The 25,664-nt window shown below is 48.3% G+C and overlaps 1 protein-coding gene across 7 annotated transcripts; it reads left to right on the top strand.

The window, feature by feature from the left end:
- Positions 1-38: 38 nt before the first annotated feature.
- On the top strand, positions 39-25,652 carry PCID2 (PCI domain containing 2). 7 transcript variants are annotated; one of them, XM_047081933.1, is made up of 14 exons: positions 47-287; positions 7,097-7,186; positions 10,468-10,541; positions 11,954-12,019; positions 12,889-12,930; positions 13,884-13,938; positions 17,594-17,697; positions 20,610-20,685; positions 21,353-21,470; positions 22,478-22,578; positions 23,736-23,809; positions 23,962-24,087; positions 24,609-24,732; positions 25,050-25,652. In XM_047081933.1, the coding sequence occupies exons 1-14, from the start codon at positions 252-254 to the stop codon at positions 25,137-25,139; spliced, it is 1,176 nt and encodes a 391-aa protein (XP_046937889.1). In that variant the 5' UTR covers positions 47-251; the 3' UTR covers positions 25,140-25,652. The 7 variants fall into 7 exon arrangements, with proteins under 7 accessions (XP_046937906.1, XP_046937889.1, XP_046937879.1 ...); XM_047081923.1 differs by having other exon boundaries at positions 48-287; positions 21,329-21,470; XM_047081958.1 differs by lacking the exon at positions 47-287 and adding an exon at positions 401-466 and having other exon boundaries at positions 21,329-21,470.
- The last annotated feature ends 12 nt before the right edge of the window (positions 25,653-25,664 follow it).

Here is a 25,664-nt window from a genome sequence, read left to right as displayed (position 1 = left end):
CTAGGGGCCGCGGACGAGGCGTCCTCGCCGAGGAGAGGCGGCGAATCGCAGAGCGGACCCCGGCCTTCCTCAGCCCGGACGTGCCGCCATGCCGGCCCGGGACGCGCTCCCGCGGATTCTGTCCCTCCGGAACCAGAGAGCGGGGAAGGCGGGGGCGGAGGGACGCTGGCCCGGACGGACCGCGGGCCGGAAGTGAAGTGGCCGTGGCCGGACGCGCAGGCCGCGCCCACATCCGGTGGAGGGGAGCCGCCATGGCGCACATCACCATCAACCAGTACCTGCAGCAGGTAACGCGCTCCGTCCTAGGGGTCTGCAGCGGGAGCCCCGCGGCGCTGGCGAGAACGCGTGGGCCGGGGCCAGTCGTCTCTCCCGCTCTCTCTGCCTGAGCTCTTAGCCGCCAGACGGGAAGCGAGGGCGACTGAACGGGCACACTGAAGGTGTTTCCCGGGAGCCCAGGGGCGGACCGGTGAGCGTTGACCTCAATTTAGGGACGTGCGGCGTGGTCCTAGCCGACCCGGAGGGCCTGTTAGCCACGCTGAGCAGTGGGGCCTCAGCCGTGGAAGGCCTGGCCCAACGACAAGACCCCGGACAGATACTGGTGGGATGGGGTAGGCAGGTGGTCCGGCCACGAGCGCTAGTGGAGCAACCATCGAGGAAACGGTTAGCACCGGCGGACTTTGTATGGAAATGCATCTCACGGGAGTTTCGTCCTCACAGCCCATTAACGGCAGAGCCCACTGAAAGCATAAGTGTTTATGGATTCAAAACTTGCATTGTGTCCACTAAACTGTGCTCATTCCTAGAACTGGAACCGTGGTGATAAGGAAAAGAGGGAGTGGATTTTAAACATGTCTTTAGGAAACGTTCCGTTAACATTCTATGGCTGAGGGACTGGGAGAATAAGTGCCAAATTTCCAGCGTGGGCAACACATGAGCAGAACAGATTTGGAGGGAAAACTAAACTTGGTGTTGGACATGTTGAGTTGGGGGTGTCTGTTGACAACCAGATAAAGATATCTAGATGACAATTGAATACAGTCTGACATGATTGGGACCGTTCATTGCATAGATATTTGGTAATTTAGTTAAAACAGGAATCCTGAGAAAGCAGATACATGCTTTTTAAAAAATTTAAAACATGCAAGTATGCATTCATTTGCCAATCTTTTGATTGAGATCTAAGACCTTTCTTTTAAGAAGTCTACTGTGGCTGTATCTTTGCAGAGTTAAGGTTTTCTAGTACCAGCTTATTTAAAGCTGGAAGGAAAGACATTTGAGAACCAACGTGAGTAGAGACTCTCTAGAATTTCATGTTTTTCTGGATATTTTACAATTCTCTTGCTCACAGCTAAATCCTTTTTGGCATTTTGCGTGCCTTGAACATAGTCTGACCCACGTGGAGGCTCAATACAATTCGTTGACAGGATAAATGGGGGTAGGTGGAAGGGAGTGAAGTGCAGTGATTTGCCAATGCTCAGACCTCCTCATTCTAGTGAGTACTGAAGTTAGAGTTGGTGCTGGCCCAAGTTTCATAGTCCTCTGTTTCACCAAAGTCTTTCTGGATCCTGTTCCTGTATTCCCAGGGGAATCTTACTTGATGAAGTAGTTGGGTGATGGGAAGAATAACCACTAGTGCTTGTTGAACTCTTACTAAGAACCTACCACTGTTGTTTGTAGTAACTCATTACTGCTTTTTCTAGGAGGAGGGTCCATTGCAAACCTCATTTTACAGAGGAAGTTAAATGGTTTTCCAGGGTCACAGGGCTACTATGTGGCCCATTCAGACTGGGTGTTCTGGCCTTAGAGTCCATACCCTTAACACAAAGCTCACTGCCTCTGTTAGCCTGAGTTTCAGCCAACGTTTCCTGTTTTAGTCAACCTACCTATTTCTCAGGCTCCAAAGTATGCTGTTTTTTGAATCTCAGTGACTGTCAGTTGGGTACAACTCCATTCCTTGTTTCGTACTTCACAGTAACTTCAGCCAGCAACTACCCACGGACAAGTCATGTGTCTGTCATTTCCTGTGTTCTCTGTGATAACTTGATAATAGCACTTGGGTCTGGGGTTTGGTTTTACTCCTCGTAAGTTTATGAGTTCTCTTGTTAGTTTCTTGGATGCTTACAGAACACATGCATTCCTGGGTCAGAGACCAAGGGCCTGTAACTCAGTGCGGTGGGCAGTGTGGGGTCAGCCTGTTGGTTCCCTTGGATTCAGTTCCCATTGGAGACTCAGTGGGCTTGGAAGGGTGCCTGCACCTGCATCCAAGAGAGAAACGCTGAATGTTGGGAATCCACCCATTTTGTTTTTTTTTTTTTTTTTTCAACGTTTTTTATTTATTTTTGGGACAGAGAGAGACAAAGCATGAACGGGGGAGGGGCAGAGAGAGAGGGAGACACAGAATCGGAAACAGGCTCCAGGCTCCGAGCCATCAGCCCAGAGCCTGACGCGGGGCTCGAACCCACGGACTGCGAGATCGTGACCTGGCTGAAGTCGGACGCTTAACCGACTGCGCCACCCAGGCGCCCCAAGGGAATCCACCCATTTTGTAGAAAGCAGTGATTTAAGCCTGCATTTTGTTTAGGGTTAGGGATGAGGGGAGACATTGCTTCATTTCTCAAGGTGACAGCCACATATACAGCCCTGAGCAGTGGCCCAAGTGAAAGAGCTAGAGGTCAGGGCCTCATGGGGCCAGCAAACCCAGCTCGAGAGCCCGCAAAGGGCTGTCTTTGCCAGCAGTCAGTCATAGCTAAGATGTCCTCTTGTCTGTTGAGGCCCTTTTTATTTAGTGCTCTTCGTTTCGACAGGCATATAGTTTCATTTCTGTTCCGAGAGGACAGGTTGAATTAATTTACTTTACATTTCCCCATATATGCTACTTCTAAGAATTGTTGTCGTACTTAGAAAAAGATCAGTTTGCACATACAGTTGATTCTCGAGCAATGTGGGGGTTAGGGGTGCTGACCCCACACAGTTGAAAATCCACAGATAGCTGTACTTCCTCCCAAAGGCGGATCTCATCGTTATCTCTAGCATCTCTTTGAGGGCTGGTGTTATTTTTTTGGTGTCCTTTACGTATTCTTTTGTCTGTTCTACAAACTCTTATTTCTTTTTTTTTTTTTTTAAATTTTTTTTTTTTCAATGTTTATCCACCTTTGGGACAGAGAGAGACAGAGCATGAACGGGGGAGGGGCAGAGAGAGAGGGAGACACAGAATCGGAAACAGGCTCCAGGCTCTGAGCCATCAGCCCAGAGCCCGACGCGGGGCTCGAACTCACAGACCACGAGATCGTGACCTGGCTGAAGTCGGACGCTTAACCGACTGCGCCACCCAGGCGCCCCTACAAACTCTTATTTCAAACTGCAAGTTACTTTTTTTTTTTTTAATGTTTATTTATTTATTTGGGGGAGAGGGACAGAGAGAGAGAATCCCAAGCAGGCTCAGTGCAGTCCGCACAGAGCCCAAAGCGGGGCTTGAACTCACGAACCGTGAGATCATGGCCGGAGCCAAAATCAAGAGTCAGGTGCTTCACTGACTGAGCCCCCCAGACGCCCCAGCAGGTTACTTTTTAAAAACTGTCTACATTTACAGTTTTTATTTTCCCTAGCTTTTTATTCTGCAAATTTTCAAAGCTACAGAAAAGTGGAAAGAAGTACAATGAAGACATGTCCACTCCTCACCTGGCCACCCTGTCAGCCTCCTCCTTCCCTCTGGGCCCTGCACTTCTCTCTCCTGAGCTACTTGAAGGAAGTCACTGACTGTGGCCCTTCACTGAGGACCATTCTGCTGTCCCGATGCACAGCCTATAGAGCACCCAAGACATTTTACATCAGTGTTTTCTAAAGCAGAATTCATGGTTTACCCAGAGTGTTCTTTGGAACCTCTTCTTTAACTCCAGGATCCAGTCAGATCAACTCTGCATTTGGTTGTTTTGCTCTTTGGTCTTTAATGTTTATTTATTTTTGACAGAGAGACAGAGCACGAGTGGGGGAGGAGCAGAGAGAGAGGGAGACACAGAATCTGAAACAGACTCCAGGCTCCGAGCTGTCAGCACAGAGCCGGACGCGGGGCTTGAACTCACGGACAGCTAGATCATGACCTGAGCCAAAGTCAGATGCTCAACCAACTGAGCCACCCAGGCACCCGGCTCTTTGGTCTTTAATCTAGAAGAGAACTCTTGCCTTTTTCTGGGAAGGGATTTATTTTATGACGATTAACTTTTTAAAACATGTGCAGGGCAGTGGGATCCTAGATTTCTCACCACCGGCCTTTATTTGACTTTTAATGATTAAGGCTTGGGTTAACGTGGCTGGCGTGGGTTTCCTGTGTCCTCACCTCAGGAGGCTGCCTCAGGGGTCCTTGCTGATCACCTGCTGAAGGAGATGCCCATCAGGTTGCTCCAGGGTCAAGGTACTTTTCCCATTGTAATCGAGTCATAATCTGTGTGTGTTGGGGGGGGTCCTGTGGGGGCCTGGGAGCACCTGCCCTATGCCCTTTCACAGAATGGTCTCCACTTTCATTTGTGGTCTTTTCCCAAGTGAGCTATTACGTTAATATTTACCAAGGGGTGATTCTCTCACTCTTTCTACATTTATTAGCTACTATTTCATCTGTTAAAAATGCTTTTCCCCATGCTCCTTTTTAAAGATGTATTATTATAGATCATTTTTAATGCCGAGTAATAATCCAGAACCAATAGTACGAATATCCTTATTTGCCTGGGTGGCTCAGTTAAGCATCTGACTCTTGATTTTAACTCAGGTCACAATCTCATGGTTGTGACATTGAGCCCGCATCAGGCTCTACGCTGATAGCACAGAGCCTTATTGGGATTCTCTCTGCCCCCCTCCCCTGCTCATGTGCACACTCTCTCTCAAAAAATAAACATTGAAAAGTTATAAAGAATATTCTTAATTCTTTTGAAGCTCTGCTTGTCCCAGATTTGGCTACTAGGAACTCCTTCAGACTGGTTTCTGGGGGCTTTCTGGCCTGTGTTCATCCTTCCTTGAGCTCTGCTTTGCTTTCTGATACAATAACATCCGTTCCAAGCTCATGTAGTTCTGTCCCTGTCCCAGCACTGGACCAGTCCTTTTCCAGCGGCTCTGGTTCCTTTCAGTAGGTACTGGAGTTTAGCAAATCTGGGTGCTGGCTGTGCTCATTGCCACTGGGGGTGGGGGCATATCATTACCTCTAGGCCTTCCTTGTTAGCAGATGGAGTTAGTAAATGTATTTTTAAGAAATTATGAGTTCCAGGGGCACCTGGCTAGCCCTTGATCTTGGGGTCATGAGTTCAAGCCCCATATTGGGTATAGAGATTACTTAAAGAAATTACGAGTTCCAAGAGTAGATGACTCTTCCCCTGCCCCCCTCCAGCCTCCATGGACCAGCTTGGAGCCTGGAGGTCACCAGGTGACCAGCAGTAGCCAGGAAAGAGAACTTTCTCTGGGGAGTGCCCAGACGGGCCACCAGGGACACTGCAGGGCAAGTTGCTGAGCAGGCTGTCCTGGAGTCCAGCCTCGGGGTCTAATGGGGGCTGACTAAATCAAGACACCAACAGTTCTGAGACATGACATGTCACGGTGGCTGACACAGGTGACTGGCTGGCTGTGGTCCTCGTGTTCCCTGAATAGTGTGTTGGTTCTTTTAGGATTTGTCCGTGGTCTGTTGCTGTCCCTTTGCACCTTCACCCCTCCGGTGACAGGGACTTTGGCAGCCTTTATCAGCCTCCTTGAGGACCAGTATTTTATGATTCCTTGTAATAATATTTGATGTAACCCTGCACAAATCTCTTGTTTCTTGCAAATCCCTAGAAGTGGAATTACTGGCTCCAAACCTAAGTGCTTGCATGGTTTCATTGGAGAGTCGATGGCAGATTCTTTAGTCCATCTATTGTCTTAGGTGATGCCCTAAGTGGTGTAACAGACCGGGAGTTGGGTCCATTTCTTCTAGCTGAGATGCCAGGTGGGGGTTACTGGGTGGGGCGGGAGAGCAGGTGTGTGCCCTGCAGCAGGCGTTCCCAGCAGCTTCCCGCCAGCGGTGTGGGACAGCACCCTTCACTGTCTGTTGTTGGGAGCGGCTAGTCTAGCCGCCCTTCTCACGCTCACCTCTCCTGGTAGGTGCACGGAGGTGTCTTGCTGCCTGTCACTGCTGTGCAGCAATGCGAGCGCATTCTTGTGGGTGTACCATTGAAGTCTGCTTTATGTCACGCCTGATCGCAGTCTTACATGGACATGAGGTTTACGTAACTGATCCCACTGTAGATAAATCGTACCGTATATGCAGCTTTCTCTACCCATACGGTTGGGATTTTTATGTTATCTTTTGGTAAACATAATTTTAAGACCTCGTTTGCTTTTCTAATTACAAATGTCTGCTGCAACCCAGGCCTCCAGTGTGGACAGACAGAAAAGTCTCCTGGGTCCTGCTGGCCAGGGGGTCAGCTGTATGGTGTGGGCTCCGTGTTTCTTCCTGTGCTTACATATGTAGGGTTTTTTTTGTTTTTGTTTTTTCCTCCCAGATTAAGGTAGGCATTTTTCCTGTGACTTTTTTTTTTTTTTTTTTTTTTTTTTTTTTTGCTTAACGGTAAACATACTATGGATGCTTTCCAGTGTCATCACTGATGGATCTATTTAGTTCTTGCTCACAGCGCCCAGGTCTCCCGTGGTATGGCTATGACATCATTTCTTTTAGGTGTTGCCATTCCCTTTTTGCTTTTATATGTAGGTTGAGTAAAAGCCTTTTTTTGGGTATATGTGATTCTTAAGCTTTTTTTTTTCTCCCTATAAGCTTTGTAAGTTTTCAAGTGTCAGTATGACTGAGTAAAAGTAAAATAATTCACCTTCATTAATAACCACTGGCTTATGCTGCTTTCTCATTGTTTTTAACAGTAAGTCACCTGTTTATTTGCCTCTAAAAGATCTCATTTTGAAATGTAGTTATTGTTTGCTGGCTAAAGAGAGTACTGACTTGTTGCATTTCTATTACTGTGACTCCCTGATTCAGAGTAGGGAAAATGGATTTTAGTGGCATACAACCTGTTATTTAGGTTCTACGAGTATTTTATTTTCTACTTAGCTTTTCTCTGTTCAAATGTTTCAGGTCTATGAAGCAATCGACACCAGAGATGGGGCATCCTGTGCAGAGCTCGTGTCTTTCAAGCACCCTCATGTTGCCAACCCACGGCTCCAGGTGGGCCCAAGATTCCACGTATGCAGGTGTCTGAGAGGGCTCTAGGGTGTCCGGCTTCCTAAGGAAAGTGTAGAGTTTGAGTCAGAAGGAGACTAATACTGCCATTCTTTTGAAAAACTTAAAGCTTGTCTATGATGTATATAATTCCAGTTATTTATTGTACACTTTGTGTTAGATACCGTCCTGAGGTATGCGTCTCAGGTTCCTGTAGTTAATTCCCACATGACCCTCTGAGGTTCAGAGAAATAGAGTGTATAGTAAGGTCATCCAAGGTCATCCAGCAGGCAGGCGGTGGGGCTTAGGCTGTGCCCTGGCCTGTCTGTCCCCAGAGCTCACAGATGTGTCTTGCTATGAGTTAAGCTTCATGGAGCATACCCCTGTCTACTTGTTCATGTCCTGTCTGTGGCTGCTTTCCCGCCATAGCGGTGTAGCTCGGCAGGCCAATAGAGACCTACAGCCTGCAGAGCTAGCAATATTTACCATCTGGCATTTTATGGATAGCATTTGCTAAATCCTACACTGAAATAGAAGTATCTTTGATTTATGGCACAAAAACAGACACTCAGGTCAATGGAACAGAATAGAGAACCCAGAAATGGACCCACAAACGTATGACCAACTAATCTTTGACAAAGCAGGAAAGAATATCCAATGGAATAAAGACTGTCTCTTCAGCAAGTGGTGCTGGGAAAAGTGGACAGCGACATGCAGAAGAATGAACCTGGACCACTTTCTTACACCAGACACAAAAATAAACTCAAAATGGATGAAAGGCCTAAATGTAAGACAGGAAGCCATCAAAATCCTTGAGGAGAAAGTAGGCAAAACCTCTCTGATCTTGCCCGCAGCAACTTCTTACTCAACACGTCTCTGGAGGCAAGGGAAACAAAAGCAAAAATGAACTACTGGGACCTCATCAAAATAAAAAGCTTCTGCACAACGAAGGAAACCATCAGCAAAACTAAAAGGCAACTGATGGAATGGGAGAAGATATTTCCAAACGACATATCGGATAAAGGCTTAATATCCAAAATCTATAAAGAACTTATCAAACTCAACACCCAAAAAACAAATAATCCAGTGAAGAAATGGGCAAAAGACATGAATAGACACTTCTCTAAGGAAGACATCCAGGTGGCCAATCGACAATGAAAAAATGCTCAACATCATTCATCATCGGGGAAATACAAATCAAAACCACCATGAGATACCACCTCACACCTGTCAGAGTGGCTAACAACTCAGGCAACAACAGATGTTGGTGAGGATGCAGAGAAAGAAGATCTCTTTTGCATTGTTGGTGGGAATGCAAGCTGCTGCAGCCACTCTGGAAAACAGGATGGAGGTTCCTCAAAAAACTAAAAATAGAACTACCCTACGACCCAGCAATTGCACTACTAGGAATTTACCCAAGGGATACAGGAGTGCTGTTTCGAAGGGGCACATGCACCCCAATGTCTATAGCAGTGCTATTAACAAGAGAGTATGGAAAGAGCCCAAATGTCCATCGATGGATGAATGGATATAGGAGATGTGGTATATGTATACAATAGAGTATTACTCAGCAATCAAAAAGAATGATATCTTGCCATTTGCAACTATGTGGATAGAACTGGAGGATATTATGCTAAGTGAAATTAGAGAAAGAGGTATCATAGGACTTCACTCATATGAGGACTATAAGATACAAAACAGATGAACATAAGGGAAGGGAAGCAAAAATAATATAACAGGGAGGGAGATTAAACATAAGAGACTCTTAAATATCGAGAACAAACAGAGTTGCTGGACGGGTTGTAGGAGGGGGGATGGGCTAAATGGGTAAGGGGCATTAGGGAATCTACTCCTGAAATCATTGTTGCACTACATGCTAACTGACTTGTATGTAAAATAAAAAATAAATTAAAAAAAAAAGTATCCTTGACTTAACAGATAAGTGATGCCCAAGCATTACCTTCTGTGGGGAATATTCTTGTCGTTTTATAAAGTCTTGTTTCCTCGTGATTCCCATTATGATATTCTAATGTGTTCCTGTTGGAAGCACAGGTTTTGTTTTGTAAGAAAAAGGAGCCCTGAGTATTGGAGATTATATTTGGTAGCGTACAGGCTGTACCTCAGACCAAGTGAACCAGTTTGTGGAGTAGAGGAGGCTCTTTGTAAGTTCCCTGGATGGTTCTCCTGGGCGATGGAGTTGAAAACCGTCGCTCTAAATGAAGTTAGTGCCAGAGGCTTGCCAGCCGGATGCGCCTCCGTGGGTGCCACACACCTGCCCTTCCTCCCTGCCCTACTCACTATGCCAGTCCACACCCACGGGCTCCTTTAATTCTGTGTGCCGGATGACCCGTCATGGCCCTCACGTCATCTGAAATCTGGCCAAGAGGGAGAGGGAAGAAAATGTTAGAAATAAATGTCAGCTGGCCTAGCCAGGACACAGAGAGGGTGGGTCTGTCACCAGGAGGTGAGAAGAAATGATTTTTTTGTTTTAATTTTTTTTCAATGTTTATTTATTTTTGAGAGATAGAGTGTGAGTACGGAAGGGGCAGAGAGAGAGGGAGACACAGAATTCAAAGCAGGCTCCAGGCTCTGAGCTATCAGCACAGAGCCTGACGCAGGACTTGAACCCATGAACCGTGGGATGATGTGGGCCAAAGTCAGACGCCCAACTGACTAAGCCACCCAGGCACCCCAAGGAGAAGTGATTCTTTTTTTTTTTTTTTAAATTTTTTTTAACGTTTATTTATTTTTGAGACAGAGACAGAGCATGAATGGGGGAGGGGCAGAGAGAGAGAGGGACACACAGAATCGGAAGCAGGCTCCAGGCTCCGAGCCATCAGCCCAGAGCCCGACGCGGGGCTCGAACTCACGGACCTCGAGATCGTGACCTGAGTTGAAGTCGGACGCTTAACCGACTGAGCCACCCCGGCGCCCTGAGAAGTGATTCTTAATAGGGCATCGTCTCTGAGTCATGTGGCCTTATCCTTATTTCTTGACTGACTGGCTGTTGTATTAAGATACGCACAGAAGCGTCCAGGGTTTTTCTTGGACTGTGGTAGATGAAACACGTGTGTTTGTGTAGTCCCTGTCACAGACCCTGAGTGATAAATGTGTGTGGAAGTAACGACTCTTTAATTCAGAAGGGCTAGAGTGTTAAGTGTTACTGTGAACTCTAAAGTGTAAATTCCTTTGAAACAGGTTTGTCTAAATCTCTTTCTACACATTGCATTCTTTTAATGCCTTTCAATTTAAATTTTATTTTTGTCATTTGTTTTTTTATCATTCAGTTGGCCTCCCCGGAAGAGAAATGTCAACAGGTTTTGGAACCTCCTTATGACGAAATGTTTGCTGCTCATTTAAGGTAAGCTGTTGGTGAGGAGGAAAAATAAAGCAAATCTGGGAATTGCTGAATCAACTAGGGATTTTATTTAACATCATCCGAAATTTGAAACAAAGAATAATTTGAAAAGAAAAGTTCATTTTTAATTTTACTTTGGTAAAAAAAAAAAGAAATTTACTTTGGTAAAGTAAAAATTTTACTTTGGTAAAGCCTATGAGAACTTTCTGAAATTTATACCACTTTAAAATCTTAAAACTTTTTTTCATTTGAAAGATCATGGATGCTTTTAAAAGTTGAAGCTATATTGTGGTCCTGCACATTCATTCATTCATTTATTGAAAGAGAGAGAGGGCACAAGTGAGTGATGGGCAGAGAGAGAGAAGGGGGGCTCACCCAGTGTGGGGCTTGAACTCACGAACCGTGAGATCATGACCTGAGCCGAAGTCAGATGCTTTACCGACTGAGTCCACCTGGGCGCCCCGCACATTCACGTGTTTAGAGTGTGGTGCTGGGAGCGTTGACTATTGTATCGGCTGCAGGGTGCTCCGTTGTTCAGGAGGGCATTCAGCTCGCCGTTAACTTGTGCTGCCGAGAATAGAGCTAATGCTGAGCAAAGCAAATGAAAGACTGCAAGTGGGGGAAGGACAGAGAGAGCGCGTGTGCGCCCGAGAATCCCAATCAGGCTCCACACTGTCAGCACAGAGCCTGACATGGGGCTTGAACTCACCCACTGTGAGATCGTGACCCGAGCTGAAAGCAAGAGTTGCACACTTAACCAACTAAGCCCCCCCGGCACCCCAAAGACTGCTTTTTAGTTACATCTCATATCTGCTGTTTTCATCATTTTTGCGTTGAGCGGGCAGAGCTTGACGTCCTAAAGCACTGGTGTTTGGTCGCCCTCCTGCCTGCGTGCCTCCGGTGTTTCCGAGCAGGCTGGGGTGCAGGAGGCAAGGTGGAGGAAGAGCCCGTGTGAGCCCTGGGAGGGGCCCTCTGGAAAGGTTGGGGGTGCCACTGGGTTCCTGGCTGTGTGAGGCACCCTGCTATTTCCTGGCTCTGTACAGTTCCGGATTTGGGGGTGAACTCACTGACGCCGACTGCCCAGTGAACACCCAGTGAGAACACCCCCCTGCCCCTGTACTCCCTCCCCCTCAGGTGCAGTGCAGGTGTCGTGCTCTGGTTTTACCAGCATTTGTCACTCTCACCTGCTGCAGCTCGGTCTCCTCCTGGGACCCGAGAGAATAGTCTTAGGACTTTGTGTGGGTTTCATCTCACATCAGCCCGTTTTAGTTCAGAAGCCACCTGTGTGTCTCTTCTCCTCCTGGTTCCTGTAGCTCCAACTTCAGGATCAGCAAAGGACCGGGCAGTGAGGGGTGGGGTCTGTGGACTCCCAGGTTCTGCTCCTCTATCCTCAGTCCGCAATGTTTCCTTTGCAGGTGCACTTACGCAGTGGGGAACCACGACTTCATAGAGGCGTACAAATGCCAGACTGTCATCGTCCAATATCTTTGTCTTTGGTGTTACTGTTCAGTTATATTTGGGGTTTAAGATGTTGAACCATCGGGCCAGTTTTATTCATACCTTTAATTAGAAAGGAATGAAAAACCTTTCAGAAGAGAAACTGGTTTCGCCTTTTCACTCAGGTGCTTAAATTTAGCATGGACCTTGAGACTGTCATGTTACCTAGGTATCGAGGAAGAACACAGGTTGTGATTAAGGTTCCTTAATTCTGTTGGAAGAATATCTCCTTTAAAACATTAAGTCTAATTATAGCAACTACTTAGTCCTTTTGGTGAAATACAAGAGTTCTGAAATCCAGGCGTAGGTGGACAGGAGTGAACTCAATAAACATCATCATTTGACTGTGGTCACTAAAGACCTTTATCAAGCTAGTTTCTGATTTAAGTCATTTAAGTGATATCTCCTAGCTAAGGCCTCAGTCAGTGAATGTTCTGGTTTTTATATGTATCTCTAGATTTTTAGTTTGCTTCTTTTTTAACCTTGTTTAAATATACAAAGGAGAGTCGGTTACTAACTAGGGAAGTCTCCTTTGAATTTAAGAATTCTGTAATCAGGGAAATATACTTTACAGATTCTAAAGCATATTATATATAACTAATCATCTGGCTTCAGAGAAACCAAATGTTTGAAGTTGCCAATTAAAAAAATCTCAGTCTCTTACTTTGGAGAAATATAATTACTATACTCATACCTAATGACTTGCAGATATTTGTAATCTGTGTATTTTTCCTTTAAGAAGCTCTCTCTCTGATATATGATTTTCTAAACTTAAAATTTAGAGTCCTTCATAGTTCTTACCGTTTGTGGCATTACTTGGATTTTGTACGTTATTCCTTCCTTAACATAATACATCTTTTCTGCGGGCATTTCAGGCCCACAAAGAGGACAACTGGTGAGTATGGGCAGGAGCAGCCAGAAATTAGCAAATGGCAATTTTTTTTTTCTTAGCAGAAGCTTTTTAAAACTTTATTCCAAATAAATGTGTTTTATCTGTGGGTATTTAATATCCTGTGTTGACACAGGATAATACCAGCGCAGATAACGGAGTTCTCATAGCGTAAACATCATGTGGCAGAGTAGAGAGTTTGCTGTGTTCACATAAATATGAAGCCTTGTTTCTACTTCAGCCCTACCAGACCCAAAATATATATCAAATACTGTCTTTCCCTTCAGTTGTCAGCTTTGAACTTTGGGCTTTAACTTGGATAAAAAGGCAGGTCAAGTACAGTTATATCAGGTCAAGTTCCTTGACAGACTGATTCTTAATTTTATGATTTTTGATTTATTAACTGTAGGTAAATACTGAAGTGTTTATACTGCGCTAACTGAAGGCTTACAGGTATCTTTTACTGAAAAAACAAAAAACCTTTTTTAACTGAAGACTTGTCTTACACACAAAACCAATGCCGCCAGTTAAATTAAAAAACAAAAACAAAAACTTTTATGACATTTTGTCTGTTACGTCTCTGGGTCGTGTTAGGTCTCACTGAACCACATCTTTTTTTAGTGGAGCTGTTTGGATAATGGTTGAGGGGAAGGAGGAGGTCCTAGAACGGCGTGAGGAGGTGCTGTCTTGGGCTGAGGACCTAGATGCACTGGGGTCCACGCCTCAGGGTCCGGGCGGTGGGCGGGTGGCGCTTCAGTGCCCAGCATCCGTGTCGATCAGGGAGCCCGGGGCTGAGCCTGCCCCAAAGGGAGGTGAGGGAGGCAGCGGTAACCGTCAGATCCCTGGAGGGAGGTGGCCGCGTGTGAATGGTGGACCTGGGTGTCCGTGTCATTCCCAGCTATGGTAATGGAATCTGACCTTGTGGCCTCCTCAGACGTTCTTGCTTTTTTGCCCCGTAGGGCTCTGCCTGTCATGTATGCTGTAGCGCTTGACCTTCGAATATTTGCCAATAATGTAAGTTCAGTTTCTATCTCTATCGTTTTAAAACTCAAACTCCATTTCTACCTGTTGTTTAATTTCACGTCATTCTTCCCAAAGTTTTGGGGAAGGAGTGGGTTAGGCGGGAGGTGTCTGGTGTAGAGAGCAACAGGACAGGGGTGGCTGGACCTCACTCTCGTCGCTGGGTTGATGTGAAGATTTAAACATGCGTTGGGTTTTCACACTGTGGACGTGGAGAGGCTTGTTCCTGAGCGTGGTTCGTCGGGTGTGGCGTGCGGCAGGTGTTCATAGGGGCAAAGTGGGCCCAGGGAACGGTTCTGCACTGTCTTCTGTTAAGATGTGGCTGTGCTGTCTTGAAGAATTCCTCCTTGATGCGGATCCAGGAGGCAGCTGGGGGTCTCTGTGGTGCCAGGAGGCACAGGCTGCGAGTGTGATGGGGCTGGTTTGCCCTTGAGGGTCCACACGCGGCAGTTTGGGATGGGAGCAGCAGTTGTGAACTTGGTCCCAACACGCCTTTCCGGGTTTAAAAATTATTGATAAAAATTACTGATACCTTCCGACTCCGAACAAGGTGGGGTAGCTGCAGCTTTCCTCTCTGTCCTGCCGGGAATGCCGAGGCCAGCACGGCCCCACAGGCAGACAGGAAACGCCAGGGACTTGCAGAGCAGTGAGCGGTGGGTTCCCCGAATTGGCCGGGGGCCCAGAGGAGCCTAAAACCCAGAAATGCCCATGGGCTGCGACGAAGAGGCCCTGAGGAGAGCAGTGGGGGAGGGCAGCCCAGAAGCACGGACCTCCTCAGCAGTCCCTGCTGCACCCACCCACCGCATGCGGGTCCCCAGCCCTGCAGGGGCCTGTGGGGAGCCAGACCCACCTAGCCCGGGACAGTTCCCCGCCAGCAGGGCATCCCCTGCTGGAACGAGGCACACAGGGTCCACAGTCTCTTAACCTCGTGCCCCGATTATCACTTCTCGGAGAGTCTCAGGAGGAGCTTTGTGAGGAGACCGTCCACAGACGCCAGATGTTGGAGTCCCTGACCAGTTGGCAGCCCGGCCGTCATAAAGAAGCCCTGGGGCGCGGTCATGAACGCGCTTGAGCAGATGCAAGCATAAGGGTATCTCAGCAAAGAACTAGAAGATGTAATGAAGAGCTACATGGAAACTTCTAGAACCGAAAAATAGAACTTAAATGCGAGTTATCTGAGGCTCCGGAGAGCTTTTGGTTATATGTGTTCTACCTATTTGTATTTATTGTATAAAATTTTTTTAACTGGGATTTAAACACATATTTATCTAAATAAGTCTTTTATGTGGTAATGTAACTGGTGTTTTATTTTTAATTTTTAAATTAAAAATATTTTTTTTTTTTTTTGAGAGAGAGAGAGAGACAGAATGTGAGCAGGGAAGGGACAGAGAGAGGGAGACCCAGAATCCGAAGCAGGCTCCAGGCTCTTAGTTGTCAGCACAGAGCCCAAGGCGGGGCTCGAACTCACGAACCATGAGATCATAACCTGAGCCGAAGTCGGAGGCTTAACTGACTGAGCCACCCAGGTGCCTCATAATTGATGTTTTAAATAAAAAATGACTATATCTTCCAAATGAACAAAATGTACCTAGAAGAGTCACGTTCTTTGACCTCTTAGTGTTGACAGAAGCGACTGGACCATGCTCTTCTTTTTTTTTTTTTTTTTTTTTTTTTTTAAATTTTTTTTTTTCAACGTTTATTTATTTTTGGGACAGAGAGAGACAGAGCATGAACGGGGGAGGGGCAGAGAGAGAGGGAGACACAGAATCAGAAACAGGCTCCAGGCTCTGAGCCATCAGCCCAGAGCCTGACGCGGGGCTCGAACTCCCGGACCGCGAGATCGTGACCTGGCTGAAGTCGGACGCTCAACCGACTGCGCCACCCAGGCGCCCCTATGGACCATGCTCTTCTGTGCGCACGGTGCCACACTATGTTGCTTTGGTGGAATGTAGGAAGGCAGTCTGGGCTCACACAGATGTAGACGGACAGGAGAGGAATATTTTAATAGTCTTTCAGATGATTGTAGATGCTCTTTTGGGCCACACCAGAGCTCCAGGAGGTAATTTGTAGAGGTTAGTTACAGCGTGGCTTCTGAAGCTTGGCAGTGAGCTTTTCTGCTGGTACATCGGAATTCGCTGGGGTGTCCTGAACTCTGAATGGATCGTTCATTCCCATGTGATTTTTGTAGGATCAAACGGTCATTTGGAAAATTTTGGTTCACTGAGTTAAGGAGATGTTCCAGATGTTGACGTATTTCATTATGTAAAAAACCCCAAACCAGAAAAACTGCATTTGTTAATGTCTCCAGTGACCATATCAGAAGAGCTTTGAAGTAATGGAATGTTGCCAAGTTCATCATGGTTGATACAACTTTTTCAAAATTCTGATTTTTTTTTTTTATTTGAAAGTACAGATGTCTTTGGCAACAAATACTGTCATTGTTTTGCCTGGAATTGATGGCCATGTTTCATTCACCTTGGAGCACATTGGTCCTTCAGACCCTGCTGCCTGGACCACCATGCCCTTTGGTCAGTTGTTGGTTCCACGTGATAGCTGGCCACTCCCAATAGCTGCCCAAGTGCTTTTCCTTAAAAAAAAAAAAAACAACAACAAAAAACTGTCATACCTCGGTGTGCAACAGATCAGTGCTTTAGGCATATTTTCCATTTCATCACAAAGAATATTGAAAATAAATGTATTCAAGGACCAAGATTTTAAAATTAACATTTAGTGTGTCATCAAGGACATTTTAGAACTCTTTTTAAGTTTATGTATTTGAGAGAGAGCAAGAAGGGGAGGGGGCAGAGGGAGAGAGGGAGAGAGAGAGTCCCAGCAGGCTCTGAGCTGTCAGCACAGAGTCCAGTGCAGGGCTGGAACTCACAAAACAGATCATGACCTGACCTGAAACCAAGAGTTGGACGCTTAACTGACTGAGCCACAAGGCACCCCATCAAGGACATTTTGAAGTGACATCAGTGTTCCTGGTTGGTTGAAGGATTGCTGACTGCTGCTTTAGTTTGGTGTTGCTGGAAAGGCCCCAGCGGTTTGTCCTGCCATAGTTTTTGCACCATCGGTGTGAACATCAGTATAGCGGAAAGACAAGTGGTGGCTGTTGGTGTTGTCCTGAAAATAGTTTTGACCACAGGGATCACCTGCAAGTCTTCCAAAGGCCCCCAGGGGTCCGTAGACCTTTCGTGGAGAACCTGTGATAGGGGCGTGAGTGGGAGGAAACGGGTTCTTCTCTAACTAAGACTGGCTGGAAAACGAGGAGAGAGTCAAACCTGGGAATGACTTTGGTGTCTGTCAGAGGGTACACTTCAAGGGTTTTGACCGGCTGTATGTGGGGGGTGGAGCAGTCTGTGAGCACTCAAGGAAAGGCTCCGTTAGCAGCACGGGGCCACATGTGACAAAGGGTTAAAAAACAGATGACGGCCTCAGTCATTTCAGTTGGTTGAATAGAAATTTGATTTGTGGAAGAGTTGGAAGACGCTGTGGAACTTTCTCAGTTTTTAAAAATAACATTAACTAAAAGATTTGCCCAGAACCTTCTGGGACTTTGACCCTGAGTTGCAGCCATCTTTGCTCCTAGCCGTGCCAGAAGTGCTAGAGGAAATGAGAGCGTGACTGATGACTGTTTGCCGTCTGCCAGGCGGACCAGCAGCTGGTGAAGAAAGGGAGGAGCAAGGTCGGGGACATGCTGGAAAAGGCGGCCGAGTTGTTGATGAGCTGTTTCCGCGTCTGCGCCAGTGACACGTGAGTACACGCGCCCTCTCCCGGCAGCACGTGACGCCCCTTCCTGTCCTTGGTCAGCCGTCGACACTTGTCTTCTGTGTGTCTGTGGTCACCCCGCAGCATTACTGTCTCTTGCTTTAGATGGTCACTGTTGTGTAAAGGAAATGAGGGAGGAGAAGAAAACAGCCTTTGACCTCTGCCATGTGCCGTGTTGCCAGAACCCTTTCCTCTGTCCCGGGGTCTGACTGCACCCGGCCCATTTCCTACACGAGGTCCCGCACCAGCACGTTGCTCCGAGTGCTGGTCTGCTGGCACCGAATTCTCTAAACTCTTGTTTTTCTGCACTGTCTTCATCTTCCTTTCTGCTGGGTGGAGAATTCCAGATGGACCATGTTTTCTGTTGGCCGGGCATTAGCACGTCCGTCCTCCTGTTTTCCTGTGTTCCTGGTTCGTAGCACACACCTCCGGCCTCTGGCAGCATTGTCTCTCCACCATGTCTCTCGCCACTCAACTCTGCTGCCCTGTATGTCGCCGTATTTCTCTTATTTGGGGTTCGTTGAGCTTCTCGGGTCTGGAAACGAATGTGTTTTATTAGATTCTTAGAGCTGGGATTTTTCCCCTTTGTGTGTCTCCTCTGGGATGCCTGTGGGAGGCGTGTTCTGACACGGGCACTGGTGCTGCTGGTTTTCCATCTTGTCCTCCCTCTCTGGCCTTCGGTGCAGGTGATTTGTATTGACCTCTTTCGAGTTGACTGATCTCGTCTGCCGTTATTTATTTTTTAATCCTAGGCTTTCTATCCGATTCTGCTTTAGAGTTTACATTTTCCTCCTGAAACCCCATCTCTTCCCCCATTATAAAATCACTTGATTCTGTAAAAAAAAAAAACTTGATTGGAAGTTGTAATGGAAAGGAAGATTGGAAATTATAATGGAAAGGAAGAAGTTTTCCATACGTAAACATACAAAACTATTGTTCACGGAAAGTGTCCCAGCTTCTCTTCTCTTACCTCTGTCCCCACCAGTCCCACCTGACAATGTTCCAGCCAGAGCTCGATGTCAGTGGCCACTCCGTGAGCCGGGGTCCTCCCCAAGGGGTCGCGGGTGCCTGCCTGTCCTCCCGCTCTGCTGTTCTGTCAGTGGTGGCCTCCGACATGGCCTCAGACAGGAGGCTCTGCTTCTGTGGCTTTCGCGACAGACCGCACTCTTGTCCTTGCACTCCCCAGTGGTCCTTACATGGACGGGGATGCTTGTGGCCGAGGCTGAGGGAGTCCACTGCACTGCTGTCATGCCGTGGCCCCCGTGCCCAGGGAGTGTTCAGTCTGGGTTTGTTGTGGGATAAGTGGCTTTCCTGGTGTGTCACCCGAAACACGGTAACCTGAGGAAAAACAGAGAAACTGGACTTCATCAGAGTTAGAAACTTCTACGCTTCAAAGGACGCCATCAAAAAAGTGCACAACAACCGTAGAACACAAAAAACATATTTGCAAATGATGTGACTGACAGCGTGTGTCCAGGATGTGTGAAAACTGCACAGGTCGACAGGAAAAAGGTAAAAACCTGCCTTACTTGGGCGAAGGTCTGAATAGGTACTCTGCAAAGGAGGGAGCCAAACGGCCAGGAAACCCTCGCAAAGATGCTCAACATCTTCGGTCACCAAGGAGACGTGAATGAAAACCACTGCGGGCAAGGTGTGGGCACCGCTGCTTGAGAGAAACCCCGTGACCACCCTTCCCCCCCGGGCTGCTTCCCGCGTGTCTCTGGAAGAGGTCCTCGCCTTTAGTCCAGACGGGCCCAGGTGGGGTGCTGAGAAGGGTGCTCAGCCATGATGCCCAGCACCTGCTCCTCCTCCTCCTTCCAGAGCGGTGTTCACCTTGCGCTCCAAGGTGGCCGGGGCTGCATTGTCCCCACTTCACAGACGACGTGAAACCCACGGAGAGAGGGTTCTTTGTTCAGGTCCTGTCCCTGGCTGGTGACGGGAGTCACGGGGGAGACCCTGCACCTGGCTGGTGACAGTCATGAAGGAGCTGGCTGTTGTCACAAAACAGGACTTTGATACTTAAACACCGACCGTATTTTTACGTTGAGCATTCTGATATGGGCATGCCCTGGTCTTAGGGAGTGATTTCTATTTCTCTGGCTTGTGAACAGCCTGCCAGTCTCCATCTGAGTTTGCAGGCAGCTGGCCACTGGCACCATGGAGCAAGTGCACAGCTGCGCCTGGAAGAACCATTGCGGCCTGCGGAATCGTGGGAGACGCGGACTCTGGATTGTGTTCCAACCCTGTATCATGAAATCGTGAGGCGTTTGGCCGTGTTGACGGAACTTTACAGTGAAAATACCTGTACACCCGCCACTTGCTCTGCAGATGGGTATCTACCCTTCTGTGCATCTAGCACTTTGCCTTTGTTTTTTGTTTCTGGTGCATTCCAAAGGTGGCCTGTCCCTCAGTGACTTGTTTAAATACTGCGGTTTCTCTTGTGCTTTGAGGTTAAATTTACCCACAGTGACTCCCACGGATCTTGACTGTATTTGGATAAGTCATCACCCATGTGTGACCCAAACCCCCTGGAGGTCCAGGACACTGTCGTCGCCCATCCCCTTCCCAGGCAAACCCTCCCCACGGTGCCTACACAGTGTGTGCTGCGTCTTGCTCTGTTTGTGGTTTGTCCACGTCGTTGTGGATTTCTGTAGTTCACCGTGTTGTCAGGATAAGCAAGAACACATCCCCTTGTCCACAGTGCGTTACCCAACACACATGGTGCGTACTCCGTAGCCTGTTAGGTCAGACCTCTGCTTTATGTTGTTTTATTTCATGGGTGAGGCTGGAGTGTGTTTTATCTCAAAGTACTAATTTTGTTTAGGCAGATTGTCTTTGTGACTAATAAATAAAACCTTTGTTTTCCATGCAACTAAACAACAGTTGTCTTCCCACAGTCGGGCTGGCATCGAGGACTCTAAGAAGTGGGGGATGCTATTCTTGGTGAACCAGCTATTCAAGATCTACTTTAAGGTGTGCTTCCCTGGGGGCGCTTGCTTTCTGCCCGTCTCCCTGGGCACCGGAGTCCCTGGTGTCGCTGGGGGATGACCCTCACCTAACCGGACTCACGGTCGAGTCCGTGGTGCACCTGCTGGGGGCAGGGACTGCAGCAAGTGTTTTGTGTGTGTCGTACTGTTTCGGCCTCTGCCTCATGAGGCGAGGGCTGCACCTCCAGGGAAAGCAGGGCACCAATGCCCCAAGCGGCGTGCCTGGAGTGGGGAGACTGGGCTTGCATGGGAGGGGTTCACCCCAGCCTTCTCTCCTCTGCTGCAGTAATTAGCTGCGGAGCAGGGGGTGCCTGGATGGGTAAAGAGGCCCTTCCTGCCGCGTGGGCTTGGCCAGTGGCCCCTCTGTGGCCCCTCCGTGGCAGGCCCTCCAGCCTGGGGTAATCTGCCACGCAGCTGGCATTTCAGTTCTTATTACTAAATAGGCAGTTTTAACCATGTAGTTCCTGCTCCGAGGAGGTGTGTATGTGGTGGGGGGAAGCTGGTGTTGGTCCTGCCACGTCCTCAGTAACTCTGGGGCTGGCTGTAACCCTGAGGGCAAGACTAACCTCGGGGGGCAGGGCCGTAACCTCGGGGGAGGGGCTGTAACTCCAGGGGTGGGGCTGTCGCAGATAAACAAGCTGCACTTGTGCAAGCCCCTCATCAGAGCCATCGACAGCTCCAACCTGAAGGACGACTACAGCACCGCCCAGAGGGTGACGTTCAGGTACTATGTCGGGCGCAAGGCCATGTTCGACAGTGACTTCAAGCAAGGTTTGTTCTTCTTCGTTTCCAGGGTTCTAAAGATGCGGGGCTGTGGGCGGCGGCAACAGTTTTGGCACCTTATTAGCATGTAAGGTGGAATCTGCTGTAAACCTCATCCAGGCTGTGTGTGTGTGTGTGTGTGTGTGTGTGTGCACGCGCGCGCAGCTGTGGGCACCAAAGTTGTTACTGAAAGGAAAGCCTGTCCTGGTCTGTGGAGCCCCTGCCAGAGTCTCAGTCGCTGTGGGTGTCTTTCTTATGTGATGTCATTGAAACACCACAGTCCTTCCTGTTGGATGTGAGGGATTGCCGCCCCCCCCCACCTTTGTTGTGCCCTTGTGGTTGCCTCGGAGGCCGGGAGTCAGCTGTGGAAATCCCAGGGGACGTGTCCACCCCCCACCCCCCCACCCCCCGGTGTACTGTCGCCACTTCAGTGCTTGTCAGAGCCGAGCTTTCTTGAAACCATGTCACTGTTCGTTTCTCGTGAGTTTTCTCGACAACATGAAGCCAGGTTTTTCTCTTAAACTTTGTGATTAGCTGGCGTGTGGCGGCTCCCCGTGGTCTCCTGTGTTGTACCCAGACTAGACCTTTTAAACCCACGTCTTCAGTGGCTGTGTGCATATGGAGCGACGTGACTAAAAGTGCTTTCTCTCCTTGCGTTAGAGCTGTGCAGTCTGATAACGAAAGCAACTGTGCTGTCCTGGCGACTGCTCTGGTTTTGTTCCGTAGGCTAATGCAGACCAGCTGTCCAGGGCTTTGGAACGTGGCCCTCCTGGGTTGTTCCCCTGCCTCGTGTTAGTCCCTTAAAATGCGGAGCATAAGAATAGAAGCTTTTACGTCGTATTCTTTTGAGGGTTCTTAAGGTACCACTCTGGTTTTCCCCCGAATTTGAGTACCAAGCACAGCAAACAGCCTTCACTGTCAGCCGTAGGTGCTTCCAGTTGCTGAGACTGTGGTTCTATTGGGGCTGGGGGTGGGGTGGGGTTCCGACCTCTCCCGCGTTGTCGGTGTCTCTGCAGCCGAGGAGTACCTGTCCTTTGCCTTCGAGCACTGCCACCGCTCGAGTCAGAAGAACAAACGGATGATTCTCATCTATTTGCTCCCAGTGAAAATGCTGCTGGTAAGTGATGCCACTCAGCTCTTGTAGACCCTGTTTCTCGGAACTTGCCTGCAGGTGGCGCGTAGGTACTACTGTCTGAGCCCCATGTGAGCGCACCCCAGAATAGGGGACAATAAGCTTTGTATGTGGCCTGAACCATTTATCCTCACAGCTGACATTGTAGATCCTTCTAAAAAGGTTTCGTGCTTCCTTCCTCTTAAAAGTATCTAACTTAAAAGTTGAACATCTGTAAGACACAGTAATAAATGCATGTTTATGTGTTTCCCCTAAAAGTCTAAATTAATAGAAGCGGATTAAGAAAGAAAAACGACATTCCAGCCTGTCTGTAGGTATCTCATTTGGTCACCCAAAGTTAATTTGAGACTTGAAAAGAAACAGCAAGTAACCGGCAAGTTTAATTGACTAAAACTTCCTCAAAGTGATAAAGCTTCCTTTCCTCCCGTTTAAAAATTTTAAAAAGTGATCAAAGCAGTACCCACGTGGTTAAAATGTAAATAGAGCAGGGTCGCTGATGGCCAAAAAGTGCCGTGTCCTATGTGCCCTGCCTGCTTCCGACCCTGCTTCCCAGAAGCCTGCAGTCGTAAACGGTTCAGCTGCCTCTCCTGGAAGACGTTTCTGAGTTCCTGGCTCTTAGTGTTTTCTTCAGCCGCTGCTTCCCCTCTAAGTTATAACCAGTGAGGGCATGAGAAGGTCAAGGTCAGGTGCCAACTGAGAGGCAAGCCTGCACTACTGCTCCCAGGGGCTCTGATGGCCAGACCCTTGTTAGCTCATCTGCCATCGTGTTTATAGGCCTTGTTCCAGTACTTCAGAAGAAACTGTAAGAGGGGCGCCTGGATGGCTCAGTTGGTTAAAGGTCCAACTGGCTCGGGTCATGATCTCGCAGCTTGTGGGTTCAAGCCCTGTGTTGGGCTCTGCTGACAGCCTGGAGCCTGGAGCCTGCCTCCAGTTCTGTGTCTGCCTCTCTCTCTGCCCCTCCCCCGCTCGTGCTCTGTCTCTCTCTCTCTCTCAAGATAAATAAACATCATAATAAAAAGAAACTCAGAAACACAGGTTGCAAGTTTTCAAAAGGTGGTGATTCCTTCATATGAATTTTGTCAAAGATCAACTCTGTTGAGAACGAAATGGTCTTATTCTGGACAACTGGTGCTTTGTCTTAGGGTCATATGCCGACCATCGAGCTGTTGAGAAAGTATCACCTCATGCAGTTTGCCGAAGTGACCAAAGCTGTCAGGTATCTAACCTTTTCCACTTGGGCCCTTTTAAAATATGACATCAGCTAAAAATCTGTCGCGTGGCCTGTGAGAGCTCGTTGCTCCTTGACGCGCTCTTGTCCTTGGCTCCGGTTTTTGTGACCACGTTTGTGCATTTGTCCCTCACACGCAGCGAAGGCAATCTTCTGCTGTTGAACGAGGCTCTGACGAAGCACGAGACCTTCTTTATCCGCTGTGGCATTTTCCTTATCCTTGAGAAGCTGAAGATCATCACCTATAGGAATCTCTTCAAGAAAGTGTAAGCTAAGTGTTTTCTTTTTAACAAGTTTAGGTTTTAGTGTGACTCCCGCCTGGCTGGGCTGTGGAGGTTTCTGACCGCCTGTGTGGACGAGGCCCCAGCCCTGCCCTGTGCTCTTGTGGAATGAGAGCAGACTTCTGCGGCCACTCAGAGAGCACGGCCACCTGCGGGCACGTGTACCAGTGCTCAGGGTCGAGGGCCCCACATTTTGTCACATGACCAGCTGACCCAAACCCCGCCCCGCTCCCATTTGTCAGGAAGTTGAATTCTGTATCTGTTTCCGCTCACAGCTGTGGGGACCACCTGTCCTCGACTGCGGAGGACACTGTTCACTGTCAGGGGTGCCTTGGTTTCAGAGACCACCTCCATTCAGTGAGATGTCCCATACATGTGAGAAGTGATTCTCGCGTGTCTCCCAGGTGGTTTGTCAGGAGACATTTGCCCTCCCGACTCGGAGCGTCAGCTGCCACCAGTGCCCCAGCCATTGGTAACCCGCGTGGACCCCCACCTCCCTCCCCCAGGTACCTGCTGCTCAGAACACACCAGTTGTCTCTGGATGCTTTCCTGGTTGCCTTGAAGTTCATGCGAGTGGAGGACGTGGACATCGATGAGGTCCAGTGCATCCTGGCCAACCTGATCTACATGGTGAGCGAGCCGCGTCCCAGCGGCTGGGCCTCGAACTTGGTGTTCGGGTGGAGCTGCAGGAAAGCCACTTAGTTTGTGAAGGCATTTTCTGACAGAACTGATTCCATCCTAGGGAATAACTGTGGTATTCAGAGGGGACGCGGGTGGGTGGACACAGTCTGGATTTCTCTGTTGTCCATACCATGTGTGTTTATTTGTTGTGTGCCCTGGGGGATCCAGCGGCTACGATTGGAGTCGGCCGCTTACGCGCGGGGCTGAGTGGTGAATGCACCCACTCCTTGGCCCAGAACCACGAGCCAGCCCTCTCTTCCCTGCAGGGCCACATTAAAGGCTACATATCACATCAGCATCAGAAGCTGGTTGTTAGCAAGCAGAACCCGTTCCCCCCACTGTCAACAGTGTGTTGAGTGCGTGCACGGTCCTGAGGACGGGAGGGCGGCATGTTCCTTCAGTCACCGTTTGCGCAGATGAAATCCATCCTGTGCCAGGACCCTCCGCCGCCGGGATCTCTGGGCTCGTTTCTCTGGGCTCACAACTGAGGTCTACCATGCGGAGAGCGGGAGTTCCTTCAGAAAATGTGGACGGACGAAGGGGCTCTGTGCCCCGCACAGCTCTGTTACCTCAGAGGTGCTGTTCCTAAAGGCACCTTGGTAAATTTTTACATAACCCTTCCTCTGAAACAACATCCTGAGTTTATACGAATGGCGTGTCCTTTATTCTGTCTTCTGGGGGCACATCTATTTTTATATGTTAAATTTGAACTTTGTATCTGATCAAAGTGTTTGGTTAATTTAAGGCTTCTTTATACAAAGTGAATTTACTTTGATAACGTTCCACATTTTACAGCCTGCCATGTTTTCAGAGTGTGCACGTTTCCTCTGTTCATGCAAAATTTACTAAAGAAAATGTCCTAAGTGGTTTCAGCTTGTCTT

The sequence above is a fragment of the Lynx rufus genome, unplaced genomic scaffold (genome assembly GCF_022079265.1).
Source record: "Lynx rufus isolate CCGP_SWC_20201006 ecotype Redwood Valley unplaced genomic scaffold, mLynRuf1.p SCAF_1, whole genome shotgun sequence".
In the NCBI taxonomy this organism is placed as follows: domain Eukaryota; kingdom Metazoa; phylum Chordata; class Mammalia; order Carnivora; family Felidae; genus Lynx; species Lynx rufus.
This window is presented reverse-complemented; position numbering and strand designations above follow the sequence as displayed.

Bases quoted from the DNA above. Each gene is read 5' to 3' on its own strand.
- PCID2 (XM_047081923.1), top strand. From the start codon at position 252: ATGGCGCACATCACCATCAACCAGTACCTGCAGCAG. The intron at 12,020-12,888 runs ATATCTTTGTCT...TTAACATAATAC, and splicing joins TGCCAGACTGTCATCGTCCA to ATCTTTTCTGCGGGCATTTC. The intron at 21,471-22,477 runs GTTTGTTCTTCT...GTGTCTCTGCAG, and splicing joins CGACAGTGACTTCAAGCAAG to CCGAGGAGTACCTGTCCTTT.